We start from the raw sequence: 16,833 nt of genomic DNA on the forward strand, positions 1-16,833 counted from the left end.
CTGCAGCATATAAACATAGTCAATATGTAAATGCTGAAATTGACCATTTGGTTGAGGAACAACACCACTAACTGTTTGCAGCGTGTGTCCAGCAGTTAACTTTTGACATACGATGCAATTTACTACATAAAATGCAACGTGTTCTAACAAATTTGGTACGAACCAATCCTCCAGAATGGTTGCTGCGAGGCTTTCTCTAGTGACATGCGCAGTGTAGTGTAGCTGTTCCAACGCCACCCTTAATAAGGCTACAGGCATCACTGGTTTACCAGTGCTTTCCTGTCACCACAATACCTCAGAAGGGGATAAAGAACACCCCCTCTGAGTCCACAGATCTTTTTCATCCTGTGGTGCTTTACCTTGAACTTCCATTAACTGTGTTTTTGACAAGTTATTGAAACTTTCATTAATAACCATCACCACCATTCTCTCATTCACATCAGGCATATCAAAGCTCATAATATTCTCTGAATATGCAACTCCTTTCACCTCTTCGTCTGCAGCTTGGTTTCCACATGAAATAAAGTCTGCTCTCTTAGTGTGAGTTGTGCATTTAACGATCGCAATGGCTACTAGGAGCTGTAGTGCTTTAATAAGTCTGTCCAATAAGACGGCATGTGCACTGGAGCGCCGTCTGCTGTGAGGTAGCCCCTCCTTTTCCAACGTGCTAACGCTGCATGCTCTGTTGACGTAAATAGGCGGAGTCACTATACAAGGTTACTTCCTGATCTGCGCTATTGTCAAGCGCGACAATCAGCACCACTAATTATCCAGCCTGTGCTGAAAACTGAGAATGTAGTCGTGCACTTATCAATACTTCAAATTCCCCATTAACCATGTGCCTTGCCACAGCGGCACCTGTGCATCTTTGTCCATCAGTTTGATCGATATTCAGAGAACCATCAATAAAGAGAATCTCCCCAGCTGCTAGAGCATTTTCTTTCACCCTCAGAATCTCGTCATAGAACTCCTCTTAGTTGGAGCAATCATGTGCCTGCTCGTCATCTGCCAGTGGTTCGGCTACAAACGTGGCAGGATTCACATCTGACTATTTGAATCGCTGTACTCGATATGCCCACCTCATAAGCAGAGGCTCTTTGAGACATCAACATACCCGTAGGTTTTTCCAAAACAGCAACTAATGCACGTTCAACAAACATTGTCATAGAACACCCCATTACTATGCTGGCAGCCTTCTCAATAGCGAATGCGGCAGCTACCAAGGATTGTTTGCACGGGAAGTGACCTCTCATTACTGGGTCCAAAATCCCACTGTAATATGCGAAAGGCTTATAACCCAACGTGGTTCTTTGTGTGAGTACTGCTGTCATAACTGTTCCATTCGTGTGCGAAAATAAAAAGAATTCCTCAGAATAATTAGGAATCCCTAAAACCCGAGCTGTGCAAATTGCCTTTTTCATCTCGTCAAACCTTTCCTCTATTTCCTCAGTCCATACAAACTTTTCCTGACTTTGTTGTGCCTTTTTCAGGGCTTGCAACAATAGCTTTATGAACTATAATCAAATACCCATGCCCTCACATAATTGCACAGTCCCAAAAATGACTGCATGTGCTTTATCGTGTGCGGTTTCACTGTTTTCAAAATGGCCTCAGCCCTTTCAGGTGTAACTTTTTTGCCTTCATGCAAAGTGAACTGTCCTATATATAACACCTCTTCTTGGCAATATTGCAACTTCTCCTTGTCCACTTTATATCCTTTCTAAGCTAAGATAATCATTAGCTGAACTGAGTCTCGTCTGCACTCTTCTTCTGATGTGCTGCAGACCAAGATATCATCTACGTAATGCAACACAAGATTTGGCAAAGAAATATTTCTTAAATCCATCTGCACGACTCTATTGAAAATCGATGGAGACTCACAGTACCCCTGGGATAATCTTGTGCTTTTAAATTAGTCTTTCTGAAAATGAAGGATGTAAGATCTTGAGAATCTTTATGCAATGGGATTGAGAAAAACGCATTTTTCCAAGTCAATGACAGTGAAATATCGCGCATCAACAGGGATACTACATAAAATCGTTGCTGGATTAGGAACTAGAGGAAACTCGGCCTTTACAATTTGATTAATTGGGCACATATCCTGAATTAAACGCCACAACCCCCCTTCGATTTCTTAATCGGATACACTGTGGCATTGCATGCTGATGTCACTAAAATGTCCTGATCCATCATGGCGGATATCGTCTTAAAAATACCCTCATCTGCCTCTGTAGACATAGGATACTGTTGTGCTCGAGGTAAAATTGCTCCTGATTTCAGTTTAATCTTAACTCTCCAACCCCCTTTAATAGGCCTATGTCATAGGGACCTGTGGTCCATAAAGAAACTGGCACTTTTGCCATGTCTGCATCAAAAAATGCAGGACGCTGTCTCACTAACAACATCCTTTGTGAAATATTGCATTTTTCTGCTCTAACCCAATATGTAATGCTCATCTCGAACACTACTTTGTCATCAGATGGGTCATCCTAAAACATGTCCTCATCAGTGACATCAGTTAATCTGTAACCTTCTCTCATAGCAATTATTGTGCTCCATGTTCTGCCATTATCGTCAAATCCTACGAGCATAGCCAAAACCCCTCGCAGTACAGCTGCTTGCAGCTCTAATGGAAAAATCTGTCCCCCCCCCCTCTCCGTCCATGGGAATCTCTGATCTAAAGAGAAACTCATCAGGTATCCTCATAATCTTAATTACTAAACCAGGCAGCCATGTTAACAGAATACGTACCCCATAATGAAACACCTCTAGTTTTAACGCTACCCCTCGTACGGCTATCTGTCCTGTAAATGCCATAATGAATTCGCTAACATTTAAATAATGTATTCCTGGTGTTGAACACACTATGCCTTCATCAGTAAAAGAAATTGTCATATTCACGTTCGTCATTAAATCTCGACCCAGTATATTAACTGGTGTCTGTCTTGAATACAACAATGGCACAGACATATAACATTCTCCTATAGAGACTGGTAATTCTTCAGTAAAAGGAACTCTACTTGTAGCTCCTGTGAAACCTTGAGCATTCATGGCATTACCCGAGAGTAAAAATGTGTTCCCTCCTGTATACATGAGTGCGTCGCACCAGTGTCTACTAAAAAAGAAAAGTATTTGCCTCTTATCGTGACGTCAACCCTTGGTTCTTCTTAAGGATTTGGCATTATGGATAGTACTCAACACATCAAGTCTCTCAGTGAGCTGTCCTATTGCGTGTACATGGTCATTCTTGTGCCCGTTAAAGGTTTCCCTCCCCGATGGTGACACCACCTATCCAAGAGCCAGTAACTGTCCCGTGTTTGCACTCCGCTGTATCTGCATGGGGTCATGCTGTGACTGCCCTTGTTGCGGACTCAATGGTTCTTGCTGTGGTTGCAAGGCCTGTTGTGTTCTTATGCTTGATACACTGTTTGATCTTGGGCAAACCCATCCCTACTTTGTGTGCCATATGCAGGCTTGAAAGCGGTCCACCCTCTTGAGGACTGCCCATTCTGTACATACCCCTGATTCCCACATGTTCTTGCTATATGTCCTGTCATTCCACATGTCCAACATACAGGAGGTAGTCTCCGAAGCTGCCCTCCCTGCATTCCCTGATTATCATTCTGTATGGACTGAAACCCACCTTGGTTACTCTGAACGTTCCCTTGATTGTTCTGAAAGCCTCCTCTTCCACTGAGGTTTCCTCTACCTCGTGGTACAAATCCCATCCCTCCTTGATCAAACTGCCTTTGGTTATTCACCTGTGGCATACTTGTTACTTGCTGTGCTCCCTGCACTTCTCTACTAGTTAACATCGCCTCTTCTATAGCATACTTTGATAGCTTTTTCTGTACCAACTTAGCCTCCTCAAGCTTCTTTCCTTCTTGGCATTTCTCTTGTAATAGACGGCAATGATGCGCTATTGTCAACTGTATTTGTGGCCAAGGTTTTGCTTCCATAACCACCAGCTTCTTGAGCTTTCTCTGTACCTTTTCTGGCAATCCCTGACATAATACATGATAGAATACAGGTATGGATTTTCCCCACGGCGTGCGCGTTTCCAGGCTCCATTACTCTTGGAAATTCTGAATATAAATCAACAGATCCTCTCCTTCTTGCATCTTTCATGCCATTATAGCTCCCACGTCTGACGTGTCTGGATATTGTACTCGAAGCGTTTCCAGACCGCCGCTCTACAATTATGAACGGTGCTCCATCAAGAAGGGGGAGCAGAAGGAACTTCACGCCCCTCTTTACACTGGTTAAGCATCCAGTATCTTTTTATCTGCTTTCCCCCAGGCCAGGACCTTTGCATATGTGTTTTATGCTTGTTTCTATGTTATGTCCGCGCCATCATGCCTCCGGGTCCATTGCCGCGCCATATAAGTCTATTAACGTAAAGTAAATTAAAGTCCTCAGGAGGTGGGTCTTCCCGTTCCTCCTGGTACATCTTCCAGAGCTCTAAGCTCACTAATCTTTTTTCTAACTTCTTTCCTGTATATGCTGCATGCAAGTATGTCGTCATGTGTTGCAGGACCGCTTTAGACAACGATCCCCATTGTAGCCATGGCATGAACATTTTATCTGCCGTACCCTTAACCCATTCTGCACTGTATTGCTTAAGCCTAGGCGTGTGTTTTGGCAGCTGCCTGCTCAAATGTATGAGCGGGGTAATTATCCTCCATCATGACTTAGTCACAATTGACTATCACCACTTTCCGTTTTTTCACACAAATAAATGCTTTCCAGAAAAAAAATACAATATGAGCATGCACACATCGTCACAGCTCCAAGCCTCTGTATCACGTTTTACTTCAGTCTATCCTATTCACTGAACATTAACAGTTTAACTAATAAATAAATAATCAGATTTCTTCAATTCTCATCGTTTCCACCACAGTCTATTTTTCTTTATTTCTCAATATTTCATTTCCTTACCATATATATCTCATGCAATATATACACAAACAGACAATACTGACAGACAGGCCGGCCCACATATACTTTAGTCCACGCTCCTTGTGACTACGTCTACCCCTAAAAATGACTCCAATGAAGTATGCACTGTCCTCCTTAATGATGCCTTGGTCGTTTGTAGCCTAGATATCCGCTTGGATTTTAGGACAAACTCCTTCTAAACGTCTTTGACGTAGGTTAACGGCTTCACCTCATAGAACGCTCTTTGTCTATTGGTCCTTAAACTGTGAAGCTCATTGTCTTAAATAAATAAATAATAAAATAGCCCAATTAACCCTCCGTTACTCTATCCCCTTTACCACTTTTTGCCCCTCGATACTCATTCAGTTTGCCACATCACTCAGCCTACTCACCATTTGCGTTTTCGACTTCCGACCCTTGGATCGTCTCCTCCTCAAACCAGGTGCTTCAGCCTGCTCAGCTTCATGTAGATGTCGGGAGGGGATTCCGCCTGAAAACGAGGTACCTATCCCACCTGAACTTGCAAGATTTTTTAAACTAACCGCCGCTATCTACAGGGAGCCTCAAGTTCTTCCAGTTAAATGGCAGAGGGTGTCCGATATTACTGAGGACCCCAAAGCTTACTAGATCGATGGGTTTTTAGCAATCAGCTCTGCTACCACATGAACTGGGACAGCTGACCCTGCCCTTTAAACAAGATAGCAATATTTAGTGACAGATGGGGATACAGAATATTACTCAAACATCAAAATCAAATTAACTCACAAATTTGGCAAAATGCAACTGTTTTAATATCAATTATCTAAAACAGAGTTACAACGAACATCAACACGGTCACTCGATCCTCACACTCAATTTAACACATAGAAAATCAGGTTATGTACTAAAACTCGTCACTATTGACGTCCATCTATGTTGCAAACTACAAAAACCTGTTTGGAATGGTGAAAGGCTTACAAGGAACATCTAGGTATACGTTCCATACTGGTCAGGGAAAAAGTGATTGGGTTTTTAACATCAGGGGGGGCAACTAAGCCCTCCTCTGGTGCAGGTCACTACGAACGTCATCAAATACATGACGCTCCATTCGTTATACAAACTATAGCGCTCTCTATTACGTGTCCCTCTATAATTGGTTGGCCCCCTTGTATCCCTCTGTAATATTCCACATGCGTAAGCAGCATGCAGGCTGGCATCCAGGTGTCAGTGGGATAGCCACAACCATACCTTCCCACCAATTAGCCCTGGCATCCATCACACTTGCAGCCTACTAGTCAATTAAAGCTTTGAACTCGGCCTTGTAAATGTTCTCTGTGCTGAAGAATATGAGGGAGTATAGCATACTCTGTCTTCTCGATTTCGATACAGTTCATCATAGTGTCTATTTTTATCTGACCACGTGACTGTAGACCACAATTTCGAGTGTTACTGCATTTAAAATACTACTATTTGATGAACCTCTGATGTCGTCAATGTTCTCGACTCTCACTAGAGACAGGAGTTTTGTTCTTTCACAAGTTCTGTAATTGTTTGTACGCACATCCAGGCCCAAGACAACCTTGACTTCTTGGTGTTGATCCAACCAAGCCTTTCTTTGATCCACCTCCATGGTTAAGTTTTCCATTTCTAACTGCGTCACACTGAAAACATCTTCCTGCTTTCGGAATCCAGCTCTGCTAAAGTGCATTGTGGAATCGTCCATAGTCCTTATACTTCTTATGTATATACGTTGGCGCATCGCCGCAATCTATTCACTACATAGCCAGCCTTAAAGAATACTTCATCTACTTGTGTTATTGCGACTGTACACTTGTAAAATGAGTCAGTAATTTCTCGATTATTCTTATATCATTAACATCTTCATCTCGAGCCTGAAACATTGCTCATCTTTAATACCTTGAACTTAGTGCTCATAGAATCTTTATGTTCTCTCATCTTCTGCAACTCTTCTAAGCACGTCAACTCTGCTTTTCATGACGTCACCAATCTTCTTTCTCGCTTGCTTTTCCCTCTTCCTCCGGAATTTCATGCAAATGACCATCATATTGTCATGTATGCATGTACGGCTTCCTTAATGGAAATCTTACTTCCTGGATTCTTTTTGGTATAGGTATTCTTACTGGCAATGCACCTGTTTTACGTTCTGGCTCCCAACATATAGGCATCATGGGAGAGGAACTTTGGATGGGGGTACTCGACTCCATCTCTACAGGAGGAAAGGAGAACCCGAGAGCAGCAGCAAGGACCTTGAGACAACCCTGGCCAGGTGACCTTGCAAGTAAGATCATTATAAATAGTTCTTAATACAGTGCACTGTAAAGACTTTGTATATTTTTTTTAAGACACTTATATTTTTAGTGGACTCTTTTTATATGTTTGTGTTTTATTTTTCAGTAACGCAGTTGCTTAGGAGAACTTAAGTTGTATATACTGCCTTGTGTTTTGCCCCTTTTTGTAAAAAACTCACATAACCCTGCTGGTGTACCCGAGAACCTTACATCAGCAATCATTTTGTCCGCCTCTCCTTTTGTGCCCCAGTTACTCTAACCTTGTGTTTTCTCCTTAGGGGTATTTGGGATGATATTGAACCCAGGAGTGTGGGCTTTGGAGACAGGTAAGAGGCGGGTCAAGTTATAAGTGAAGGGTTAAGCTGTACATTGCGTGCCCGCTTGCACCTGTCTCCCTATAAGGTGCATTGGAAGATCAGTGTGCTACACTAATCTATTGTTTGTAGAAATTAAACTCTTTCTCTGACAACAAAAAACCTCCACAGTTATTGGGGTTCACTTGAGCACATCTTGAGTCCATCACACAGCTACACACTGCAATTATTTACACATATTTACCTTTCTTAAAACTGCCTTTAAGTAAACACTCCCTGCTTCCTATAGACACGTTTGTATGCACCCTCTAAATGTTCTGCACTCAGGAGCAACTACTCACGTTAGCTGGATCAACATGCACCCAAACTATCACAAGCAGAATCCATCTTCCTTTAACCTTCCTCGTCCTTCTTTTCCTTTTTCCTCTTCCGCCGCAGTTTGTGGTTTGGTTACCCCTTGCTCGGGCACAATACACCAACTTCCAGACAACCCTTGGTACTCTGAAATGATTGCGGTGGTGGTTTGATACAACCTGGCCCGTTTCTTGGCCCGGGCGCAGCAGGTGACGGCCTGGGGCCCAGAGGTAAATGGCTCAGGAGGAGGGCGCAGGAAGGGGCCCACCTGGCTGGCTGCTCTCTGTTGACTTGTAGATTACTGCGATGCATTCGGAATATGCAAACAAAGGAATGCATATTGCAAACGCAGAATGTGAGATGCTCTGAAGTTACACACCCTGTGCCTCTCATTCTTTGTGTTGACAGTCTTTCAAGAGGGGCAATTTATAAGTGATGACTCATTTAACACGCCATTGTTTTTAAACAATATGCGCTTAACATTTCAGTATTATGAACTGAACATGGGGCATTTTTATTCAGAAGGCCAGAACAAATATGTTAGCTGACCAGACCTATGCATTCTGCAAAGAGAATTAACGTGCCATACAGAAAAAGTTTGAAACTATTTTCTTTATTTTCATGTCTCTTTATTTGACACACCAAAACCTTTTTTTGTGTATATTACTGTTTAGTTACATGTGGCACATCCCTGGGAAGGTTAACTGTCATTTTCTTGCTTTAGTATTCTAGTGGCTGCTTTGGCATATATACTAAATGCATCAGCTCAGCGTCAAATGTCTTTTAATTTTTTAAACAAGCCAACCACTGCCTACGCACACATCAGATGGCACCTCAATGTAACTTGACACCTTGATTAGGAAATCAGTGTTCATTGTGTGTCACCATGCAGACAGTAGTCCATGGCAAATTAACGCAGTGATATGCACAGCAATGATTTGTGTGCTGCACAAATCACCACCCTGTTGGTTAATGGCATCTATGTGGTGCTCCCGTATGTAACAGCACATATGCCTAGAACGTTTTGTGTATGTGGCTCTGATGAATATGCCATACTGTGCTCACACTTAAACACACACAGAAATCAAAGAAGTTTCCTCAAATTGGACAAACACCCTTTCTACACTGCCACACCATGCTTTTCCCTAGCTGCAGGCCAGCACTAACAAGAAATGCTAATGCCACTGGCCTCATTACGACCCTGGTGCTCACGGATTGAAGGGGGCCGGTACAGCACTGGCCCCCTTCATTCCGGGAGCGCCGATTAGAAGCTTCCCATCGCGGGACTAGGCGTGCTTTCTGGGTCGCGCGAGGGAGGGAATAACGGGCCCGATGTAATCTGCCCGTTATTACCTCCATCCCCATTGCCATTGAGCCCTATGGGGGCTCAAATGGGAATGGCGAAGGGTTCCTGCATGGAGGACTTACCGGATCCTCCTATCTCGGAGTAACCCGGTAAACCCCCATTGCAGGAACCCGCTAATGGAGCCCGGAACGGTGGCAGCCATGGAGCTAATAGCTCCAGAGGCCCCATCTCTGCTAGATAAAGCATAGGCCTGCTCTTTTTTGCAGAAATAACCCCTGAGGCCTGCGTAATGGTGAGGAGGTAGTGGCTGAAGAACTGCGGACCCTTTACCATGCATCATCAGCTTATTACTGGTCAGGCTAAAGTTTGTAAGAGGTACAATCCTTTCTGTGTATCATTTCTGTCCATTGTTTATTGGGTGTCTCTTGTAAGGTATCCTTTTCTGTATTGAGGGTTGGGCAATGAGACCCAGCCCTTCCTCATCTAAAATTCTCCAAAAACAAAAAGCAAAAGAGCCTTTGTACCCCATTTGAGTGGCTGATGGTACAGCAATGTTATAATTGCATCTAAAAACGTAAGTTGTTTGAATACATATGGTTACACACATTTTAATGTTAGGGTGAGTTTTGTGAACTGTGATGTGAGCACCAAGACATGCGTCTGTTATGAATTTAGAGATTCACACATACAATCCTTTTATCACAGACTTGTTTATCAAATATAGAGATTGCTGATCACTGTTATATTCCTGAAATGCTCTGTGATTTAATGCAAAGCATACAGGAACCCTCATTGGTGCTATTTGTCCAATTTCCCACTCTCATAGAGGTATTTTGAAAGATTGCAATAAGAGTGTTCCAGACTGTCCATCTTGGAATGATAACCTTCTATCAGAAAATAATTCATATGGTTAGTCTAGTATTGGCCCGTGCGAAATTCAAGTGAGATGGTACGTACAGAACACCTGCAACACAGGACCAGTGGTCAGTTGTCCCTCAGACCTTGACAGGCTGGTCACACCGCAGTGTGCCAGTACAAACTGTTTGAAACTGCATTCAGGCAAGGCCTTCCCTAAGAGTAGATGACAGAAAAAGCATTTACTTGGGCAGCAAGGGATGTGTGATCACACCAGATTTCTTCTGCAACGTACTTGAATTGTATTGTAATGAACCCTGCTTCATTTATATAGCAATCATTTATTGATATCGAGGGGTTTTGTTGCACGACACAGAGGTGTAGTTAGTGAGTGATGTGTGCCAGTGTGGGCAGGGGGCGCGTTCTCGTGTTTCGCCCTGGGTACCAAGTTGACTAGAAACTGCCCTAGCTGTAGTATACAGGCTTCAAAACATAATGTGTGCTATTGATGTTCACTGCACTCAATTCAGAGGCACCGAACGTCTGATGGATGAAAGGCTGATTTAAACCCACTAAGCTACAGTATGTTGCAGTTGTACATTTAGCGTGTTGTTTTAAGTTTGTATACCAAATCACAGACCTCAAAACTGATGCAAAAATGTCACAGTAGCTGTCCAAGTGCATTGACAGTTTTGCCACATTCCATGAACGGTGGGTCTCTGACATGTCACCGAAAAAGATTGCCATCTGTCTATATGTACAACTTTGCCCGAAAATTTGCTAAAAAGACGGAAAGGGCTGCCTTTGCGATTGTCTTCACACATCAAAGCGCTTTCCGTGTACACAGCTGAAGATTGCACTTAATAACTCAACCCCTTGCTCCCGAAAGAGTCCTCTCGCAGCACCGGGAGACGCCGCGAGACCTTCCCGCCTGCAGAGGGCTGAAAGGCGGCTAAACAACTCCCTCCTCCCCCCGCCTAATCCCCTGCGCTCTTCCTCCTCGCACACCCCTCCCCGCAGGCTCCGGCGGCAGCTCTCCAACGCCGGCCTTCGCAGCAACCCAGCCCCCCTCTACCTGTTACCAGGACTCAAAGCAGGTGTCAGCTGGGGTGACTGGAACCCCCACCCCCACGTAGAAAGGAGGCAGGGGCGATCGAGGGAGCTGGGGTCTCCTCGCCTGGGCACTCACTTCTCCTCTAACTTAGATCTACTCCTGCAAGGCCTCCCAGCTGTTAGCTGTGCGTTGGGATCTGCTGCCCTGCATGGACCCGGTGTCTTTTGGATCTGTTGCTGCAGGACTCGTGCGCTAGTTGGATCCGCTGTAAAGTGCCTGTTGCTGTCGGCCCAGCTACTATGACCATCTGATGACTTGTGGATTTGATGCTGTGGGGTCTTGTGACTGTGGGCTTCTGTCGCTGTTGCATTTGCCAGAGGACAGTCTGGGATTTGTTCTAGGAGCAAGGACAGGGCAGGAAGCCGCAGGAACTGATCAGAGCTGCATGAAGGGACACCTGCAAGAGCACATGTAGGGAAATCAGTCTCGAACAGGCTTTACCTGAAGGGCAGGCAGGCACTTTAAGACCGGGCACTTTCCTTACCAAGCACTTCCCTAAAGCGCTTTTTCTTGATGCCGATGTAAATGGGCCCGATCTGTCTCTTTGTTACTTTCTTGGTATTGGTAAGGTCTGGAACAGACCTGTCCGACGGCACTGACACTTTCCCACTACCTTGACAGAGCTTACCAGTAGCTCGGGGGCGGCACTTTGAAAACAGGCACTTTCTTATTACTTCTGACACAGAACAAACCGATCCTGCTAACAAGCACTTTCCTCGTTCGCCTTGGCACTGATCAACCCTAGAACAACTATCATCGACTGTAGGTGAAAGCTGGCACTTTCTCAATAGTTCAGTTCTTGCTCACCCTAAGAACCCTGGCCAGACCTGGGAACGACCTCGACTGAGCACTTTAAGATCTGGCACTTTTGCGATGTCCCTTAAATTCTCACCAGCAGCAAATATTAAGCACTTCCCCAATGCCTCATGACATGTACAGGTCTGGACTCTAGCGACTCCGCGGATCTCGAACCTACCTGCCGGCCCTCGCTGAGCTCAGTCCCGAGTCAGCCCTCGCCACCATCTCAGAGCAGACTTCCTGTGTGCAGTTTCCCTGTCACGGGACAGGCGCTCCAGCAGTGCTCCTGATCAGCGCTCCACCTGCAGCCAACAGTGACCTCGCATCTTTTTCCCGTGCACTCTCCCACTGGCACTGACAGCTGTGGCCAGACCCCGGCGGCGGCCCCATCCCCGAGCTGTCACTGATGCCCGTGCAACCGACCCGACTCTGGACAAGTGGCCACGGCGTCCGCAGACTGCACCTGGACCACAGGTAAGCGTCTTCCGCCTGGGGCGAAACTTAGCCCGGGAGCACAAAAAAAGAGTTTGCATTTACTTAATGCACCACCTGTGCTGGTGTTTTATTGGAGGCGATGCACAGCACCCGCTTTGCCTGCACTACCTGCACTGCACCGCGCCTCATGCCACAGCCGTGTTTGTGAAGCAATTGTGAAGCGATGTCAACACTTCTATTAAATACGTCTGCTGTATTTGTCGCCAATGCCCAGGGAAGTAACACTATGGCTGCCAGTCTTCATATCTGCAATAGCGCGACGCTGCAAGGCATTAATGATAGAATTGTATGAGTCACGTGCCCATTGCGGCGGGTGTATTGACACGGGACGCATAAAGACATCAAACAGACGTGGGAATAAAAATACGGCTTCCCGGTGTTTTCATATTTTAATCGATTTCAAAACACATAAATAACAAATATTGCTTAAACTTGGCCCTCATTCGGTGCATTTCGTTAACATAGTGCCCTTCTGTTTAGAAAGTAGGCGTCTGGACGCTTATCGTTTACCTAGTACCCAGTCTGCTGGGAGTGGGGTGAGGGTGAGAGGGCTTTAAGAGTGGAGGCAATGCATGGACGTGCAAAGAGAACCGGGTGAGGCTTTTCCTGGTGGCAATGCGAGGGGTGATTTTCCCCACCATTGCACCTCGTTAATACGGCTTCCAACGGGTTAATTGGCACCTGGCGGAGTGTGTGCGGTCTTTAAATCCCATTAATCGTCAATTTGAGTGATATGGGATTGGGTGCAGCCTCTCTCTAGGGGGTACTAAGCAGAACGCTCTATCGTTTTAGGAATTAGGGGCTAGCATATAATAAGAATGCGTAGCAGCCGAATAAAGTTTCATACTTTGACATACCTCCCAGAACAGCATTACTTTCCAGTCCAATTTCCTTGAGCGGGACTGGGGGCTGCAACCCGAAACGAAATCCCGAATTTCCTTATGCATTGTTGTGTGGCACTGGCCCAGTGCATCTAAAATGGCCCCTGTCATTATTCTCGCGCTGCTGCGCGTGGTTTGCGTTTGAGCCACACATGGATGGCGCAGTCTTTTATTGCGAACGAATACGAGGGAAAAAACAAGACACAACATACATAACAGAGGGCTAAAAAAAAAGCAGGGCCACTCCGACCCTCAGAATTTACTTGATATATTTCTGTTAGAAATAATTTTTTCGCCGCACGTTTGTTAAGGCAAACCACACGGGTCTCGGGGATTATACTTTACGCTTTAGAGCACCGAAGCTTGAGTATGTTTACATTTTCGTGTTGTTTTTCGTTTAAATATCATATCTCGCCCGTGTGTCAATTGCATGTGTGTGTGTTTATTGATATGTAGTATTTAAAATGTACATGCTCGTGCTTTGTGTGTGTGTTTAGATAATTTATAGTTGCATCGATAAACGTGGTACAACTTCTTTGGGCACAAATCTAACGTATAAAATACAGAATTGTGGGGAGACATTGTAGACATAAAGCGCAACGCTTGCGCAAGGTGTTAGGGGACAAACGCCTCCTTCCTGGGTTGTTGCAGTGAAGTGTGTCCTGGGAGAGCGTACGTGGCCCAACAGCAGATCACTGTGCTGTGTTGTCACGGGGGTTGCCATGGGTGCAGTGTAACCAACTCACTCTGGCACAGGTGAAATGCGGTGCCGGTGCTTCCCTACTGCCACCACTTTCTGGCCAGGCTGCGGGCAAGCCTGCCGATTTGGCAGTTCACCCATTCACGGCTCGTCCTTGCCCGAAGCTCCCAAACCTCACTTATTTCACCCGGCTCCCCCTTTCACAACAACGCACCATGTATAGCGCCCTATTATCACCGCGTTGAGGCGTGCGCTATCTAAATGCATTTAATACATACACGATTAATGGTTAATGCATGAACGAGGCAGGCAGCACTCATAGTTCACAACTCACACTGGGCACAATGTGTATTGTAGCAGCTAGTGTTAATTGCCTTTTTTCTATTCATGTATACATTTTTCTGCGGTTATAGTGAATTAAATCACGAAGAACAGCTAAAAGCAGCATGTTAAAATTGTGTGTATCTCCATGGCAAATTATAGATGAACATAGCTTGTCCTCTACACTTATCTATTTTTATTTTTCGCATTGTCCGTGTTTTAGGACTGAGGCATTCCTACTCTGCAGCGAATTTTCTTTTTACACAGTGCTTGGAACGGAGAAAACATGTCCACGAAGTTCTGGTATTGTGCTGTACTATTTAGGTACAGTAGCCCTGCTGCCAAGTTCTGGTGCTAGCCCATTAAAAGGTCTGCATGCATGCAGAGAAGCGCTGGTACTGTCACTTTAAAAGTATGGCAGCCCACCCGAGAAGCATCAACGCTGCCCCCTTAAAAGTACAGGCCTGGGGGTCATTTGGGGGGGGGGGCAGCTAGGGTTTTCAGCTGCTATCCCTGGCTCACCCCGTGGCACCCCTGCCAATAGTCTTGAAACCCCTAAGTAAAAGGCCACAGGAACTTTTCCAGTACACTCATGCACACATGCCTCGCGTGCTTTCATTGTACCAATCATCTGTGACCGCTCCATTCTCTGAGTACATTAGGCCTTATTTATATGAGGTTTTCACTGCAACAAAGGCTGCCATAAAAAAAAAAAATGCATGATCATAGTTGCATTCCTTCTACATGGCACAAATCATTGTTCAGCCATGTATATATCGTGCTCAGCCTCAATTCCCTGGAGACAATCACATACCTGGTTTCACCCTTATTAGGGATCATCAGTGCAGTGTAGCCTTGATAGCCTTGTGGTTAATAAGTGTGAAACCAGGTATGTAGCCCTCTGCAGCCTCGAGTAATGCCTGCCTTGGGTTGATAAATCTATTTATTTTATTTATTTATTACATTTGTTGATAGTGCCCAGTACCCAGAAGTATCACAGCACTGGGTTACATTGGTTATAATTAAAAAAAAAAAAAAAAAACAAGTAGAACAGAATCATGGTAGGGTAACAGTTAGAAACAGGCACTTGGTTAAAGAGGAGTGGCAGTACGGTAGTGAGTTAGTTGTATTTATTGACCGGGGCGGTTTTACGTTTCTTGCTATGTATAAATTAGCACTGGTCTTTGAGACAAAGACAATTTTATGGAGCAAAGGGCTTTCATTTGGGCTAATTTGCGTACCCACAATGCCTTGCTGATGTTGCTCCAAACTGGCGGTGAACTTCAAGCGATGGTTACTTGGTGGTCATGTGGCATGTGTGACTTGGTTCAAATGCATTATTCTAATTTCACATTTCAGGTGAAAGTTTTTTTTTCATGCCTTTTTAAACCTACCATAACTGTGCTATTGTTTGCTATATATAAATACATATGCATATATATATATATATATGCACATGTATACACACACACAAAGATATTCTTATTCATAGCTACTTAGTGGCCTCGTGTCAGTCTACTTGATCCAGCCCTGCCTTTTCACTTTGCATGCTGCAGCTTGTAGTTTTATTTTCTCATTATAAAGTTCAAAGTGAAAAGCTAGGGCCAAAGTAAGGTGTCACTTGTGACATGGGACCACTTGGCAGCTATGTATATTGTTAACGAAAATAGTATGTTACATCAGGGGTGTTACTTAGTCCGACAGCATCAGAGGCCTTGTGCCATCAGTTCTTGTGATGATATTTGGGTAATTGGAAATGTGATGCCCCATTCGTGTGATTTCTCTGAGTGTTTGATGTCACTTCCACTAACCCTGGCATATTGGTGAAGTGACATTCCTGTATTGAGGCCTTGCTTTGCAGTGCCAGAACTGTGTGATGAGAGCTGTCAGCAATGATCTATTAAACGTATGTAGAAATGTGTTCCTCCAAACCAGTATCAGAGAATTGTTTTCTTTTAAGAGTCTGCAAATGTGTTTTGCCAGTGAATATTTACTAACAGTGTTCCCTGCACAATATACAATTTGGGTGTCATATGTGTTTACAACAATTTGTGAATTGGCTATATACATCTTCCCTTAAGAGAGTTACATGCGTTCGTGCTCTTCCTTTCCTCTCCTTCCCCCAGAAGCTCACTGTCTCTAGAACTCTGGTTCTCTCTAGGCTGGACTGTTCCAAAAGCCTCTTTCCAAATCTGCCTGCTACTACTTTTTGTCCCCTGCAACTCATCCAGAACAGGACTGCAAAACCTGTCCTTTGCCTCAAGGCCCGGGATCGTCTCTCTCCAGCCCTGAAATCTCTTCACTGGCTCCCAGGGGCGGCAAGGATTACGTTCAAGACCCTTTGCATTGTCCACAAGGCCTTCTGGGGGCTGGGGCCGCAATACTTTCAACTCTCCCTTCGGAAATACCTTGCTACTCGAGTTCTTCGATCCTCCACCTTCAACTCCTTCAGGGTCAGTCACTTCTCCA

General features: G+C 44.7%; 1 protein-coding gene across 2 annotated transcripts in view; it reads left to right on the forward strand.

Annotated features, from left to right (window-relative positions):
• Positions 1–11,131: 11,131 nt before the first annotated feature.
• TP73 (tumor protein p73) overlaps positions 11,132–16,833 on the forward strand; it is a 510,790-nt gene continuing 505,088 nt past the window's right edge. For both annotated transcript variants that reach the window (XM_069610235.1, XM_069610237.1), the window contains exon 1: positions 11,132–12,441. In XM_069610235.1, coding sequence (XP_069466336.1) covers positions 12,374–12,441 — 68 coding nt within the window. In that variant the 5' untranslated portion in view covers positions 11,132–12,373. The remainder of the gene's footprint in view (positions 12,442–16,833) is intronic.

This window comes from Ambystoma mexicanum, chromosome 8 (genome assembly GCF_040938575.1).
Source record: "Ambystoma mexicanum isolate Mex_15411 chromosome 8, UKY_AmexF1_1, whole genome shotgun sequence".
Classification (NCBI taxonomy): Eukaryota; Metazoa; Chordata; class Amphibia; order Caudata; family Ambystomatidae; genus Ambystoma; species Ambystoma mexicanum.